We start from the raw sequence: 2,500 nt of genomic DNA, 5'->3' as shown, positions 1-2,500 counted from the left end.
AGCAGCTAAGCTAACTGGGAGTTTGCTAATAGCTAGCTCACCTTTCTTTTGAAAGAAATTAATTAATAGTTGTTTGTTCCTCTCTTTCTTTTCTCTCTTTCCTCTTCCGGGACCCAGACGTTACTTTCTTGAGGGAACATGACGAAGTCACTGGTCAGTAGATTCTCACGCTGAGTCGTGATGGGCGGACGAAACCAAATTTTGCGCATGTTGTAAGAAGTGGGCGGGGCCCTCAGAGAACCTCCAGTCTGTTTTTTGAAATACAAAGTTCGGTCCTCTCAACCAATGTACTCGGACAATTTTTAATTTTTGTTTTGACAGTGCTACGCCCGTGTGTGGAGGACGAGGTCAAAGCTTCCTTTGATTCCTCCCATGAATCACACACACACACACACACACACACACACACACACACTTCTGTCATCGTCACCCGCTCACAGTTGGTTTTTCGTGATCCGAGCCACGTAGTCACATGTTCGTGTGTTTAAAGGAGGATTTGTCAAGTCAGACGTGCACATGGCTTTATTATTTATTATTTATTTATCTATTTCCCTCCATGTTGGACGTCGCTCTGCTCGGTCTCCTGCGTCTTGTCTCCTGCTGCTCGATGGGAGGCCGCTGCCCCGTCACTCAGATTTTATTCTTTTAATTATAATTTTGTGTCTTTAATCGTCCTCAAGTCGGAGGCAATCCAGACGTCTGCAGTCGGTTACGGTTGACACACAAACAGTTTCCCACTGTGTACGAATGCTTGTTTAGATCAGACTGTCAAGAGTGTTTTAAAAAATATATAGATTAGCTTTTTTTATGGAGAAAAATGTTAGATATGTAAGATTTGGGCATTTTAAAGTTTTGCCTCGTTGGGGAGTTGGTCTGATTTCACTGCGCCGCGATTTTCTTTGGTTGACGACATAAAAGCGTCGAAGAGCAAATGACTTGACTTTACATTTCTTGAACTCCTCTCTCCTCTCTCCTCACCCTCCGTCGGTAACCAAGGTTTTTTAGTTTTTCTATCTGTCGGAGCCAAGTTACGCTGCGACATGTCTTCGGTGTTCGTCAGCATCGCGTCGATGTTCGTTAACATCCCGTGGATGTTCGTTAGCATCCCGTGGATGTTCGTTAGCATCCCGTGGATGTTCGTCAGCATCGCGTCGATCTTCGTTAACATCCCGTGGATGTTCTTTAGCATCGCGTGGATGTTCGTTAGCATCCCGTGGATGTTCGTTAGCATTGCGTGGATGTTCGTCTGCATCGCGTGGACGTTCGTTAGCATCACGTGGATGTTCGTCTGCATCGCGTGGACGTTCGTTAGCATCACGTGGACGTTCGTTAGCATCACGTGGACGTTCGTTAGCATCACGTGGATGTTCGTTAGCATTGCGTCGATGTTCGTTAGCATCGCGTCAATGTTCGTCAGCATCACTTTGATGTTCGTCAGCATCTCGTCGTTGTTTCGTTAGCATCGCGTTGATGTTCGTTAGCATCTTGTCGATGTTCTTCTGCATCGCGTGGATGTTCGTCAGCATCACAGTGATGTCCGTCAGCATCTCGTCGTTGTTTCGTTAGCATCGCGTTGATGTTCGTTAGCATCTTGTCGATGTTCTTCTGCATCGCGTCGATGTTCGTCAGCATCGCGTCGATGTTCGTTAGCATCTTGTCGATGTTTTGTTAGCATCGCGTCAAGTGTTTTAACTGACTCAAAAAATAAAAACAGTCTCTGTTCCTCCTCAGATTTAATTCTGACTAATCGTGTGACCAGTTGGTTCAGTTGAGATTCACTTACCGTACTATCCCCGTCTGTACGAAGAATACTCAGCTTTGGATACATCGGTGAGGTTTTTCACAAACTGCAGAATAAATGTTTTGTTCTACCCGTTGCTCCGGAGGTGCTGTGACGCTTTTTCCCACCACGGTCGGTGCACGAGTCCATTCGAGGAAACCAACGAGTCTCAGCTCTCACACTGTCCTCAGAGAAAGAGTGAACCTCGATTCGTTAAAAACATCGGTGAGCAGAACGAACCTTGGTGGAGAGAATATCTCCGCCAAGGCCCCACAACCGTCTCCTGTGAATTCAATCAGGCTGCACCAAACCTCACAGACACTGTATCAGTCCACTGGATGTGTCAGAGTTGTTTCTTTTAGGATCCAGGAATTATTCCCTGGGGAATTGTTGAAAATGTAAAAAAAACAATTGGATAAATCGTTAAAGAGAGAGAGGTCTTTCTCTCTCGGCTCGTGTCCCATGATCCTTTGCACCGAGTTGCACAGTGCGATGTCTTCACTTGGTTGGTCGTCTCTAACAGAATGTGTCCTCTGTGTCCCCGGCAGGCGACATCACACAGAAGGGATATGAGAAGAAGAGATCCAAGCTGATCGGAGCCTTCTTCCCTCAAGCACCAGGTAAAAGTCACTCGTCTGCAAAATACGAGAAGAAAAAGTTTGTTTCCTCGCGGCGTCACTCCAGTTAGAAAACTGCAATGCTCCTGCAATGTCTCACGAA

The 2,500-nt window shown here is 46.2% G+C and overlaps 1 protein-coding gene across 10 annotated transcripts in view; it reads left to right on the top strand.

Moving 5' to 3' along the window:
* The window catches only part of LOC118310878 (disco-interacting protein 2 homolog C), a 106,028-nt gene that overhangs the window by 53,267 nt on the left and 50,261 nt on the right, over window positions 1–2,500 (top strand). For all 10 annotated transcript variants that reach the window (XM_047331949.1, XM_035634200.2, XM_035634199.2 and 7 more), the window contains exon 2: window positions 2,329–2,400. In XM_047331949.1, coding sequence (XP_047187905.1) covers window positions 2,329–2,400 — 72 coding nt within the window. The remainder of the gene's footprint in view (window positions 1–2,328; window positions 2,401–2,500) is intronic.

This window comes from Scophthalmus maximus, chromosome 5 (assembly GCF_022379125.1).
Source record: "Scophthalmus maximus strain ysfricsl-2021 chromosome 5, ASM2237912v1, whole genome shotgun sequence".
Lineage (NCBI taxonomy): Eukaryota > Metazoa > Chordata > Actinopteri > Pleuronectiformes > Scophthalmidae > Scophthalmus > Scophthalmus maximus.
The sequence above is the reverse complement of the archived record's forward strand: the minus strand, read 5'-3'. Positions and strand labels throughout refer to the sequence as shown.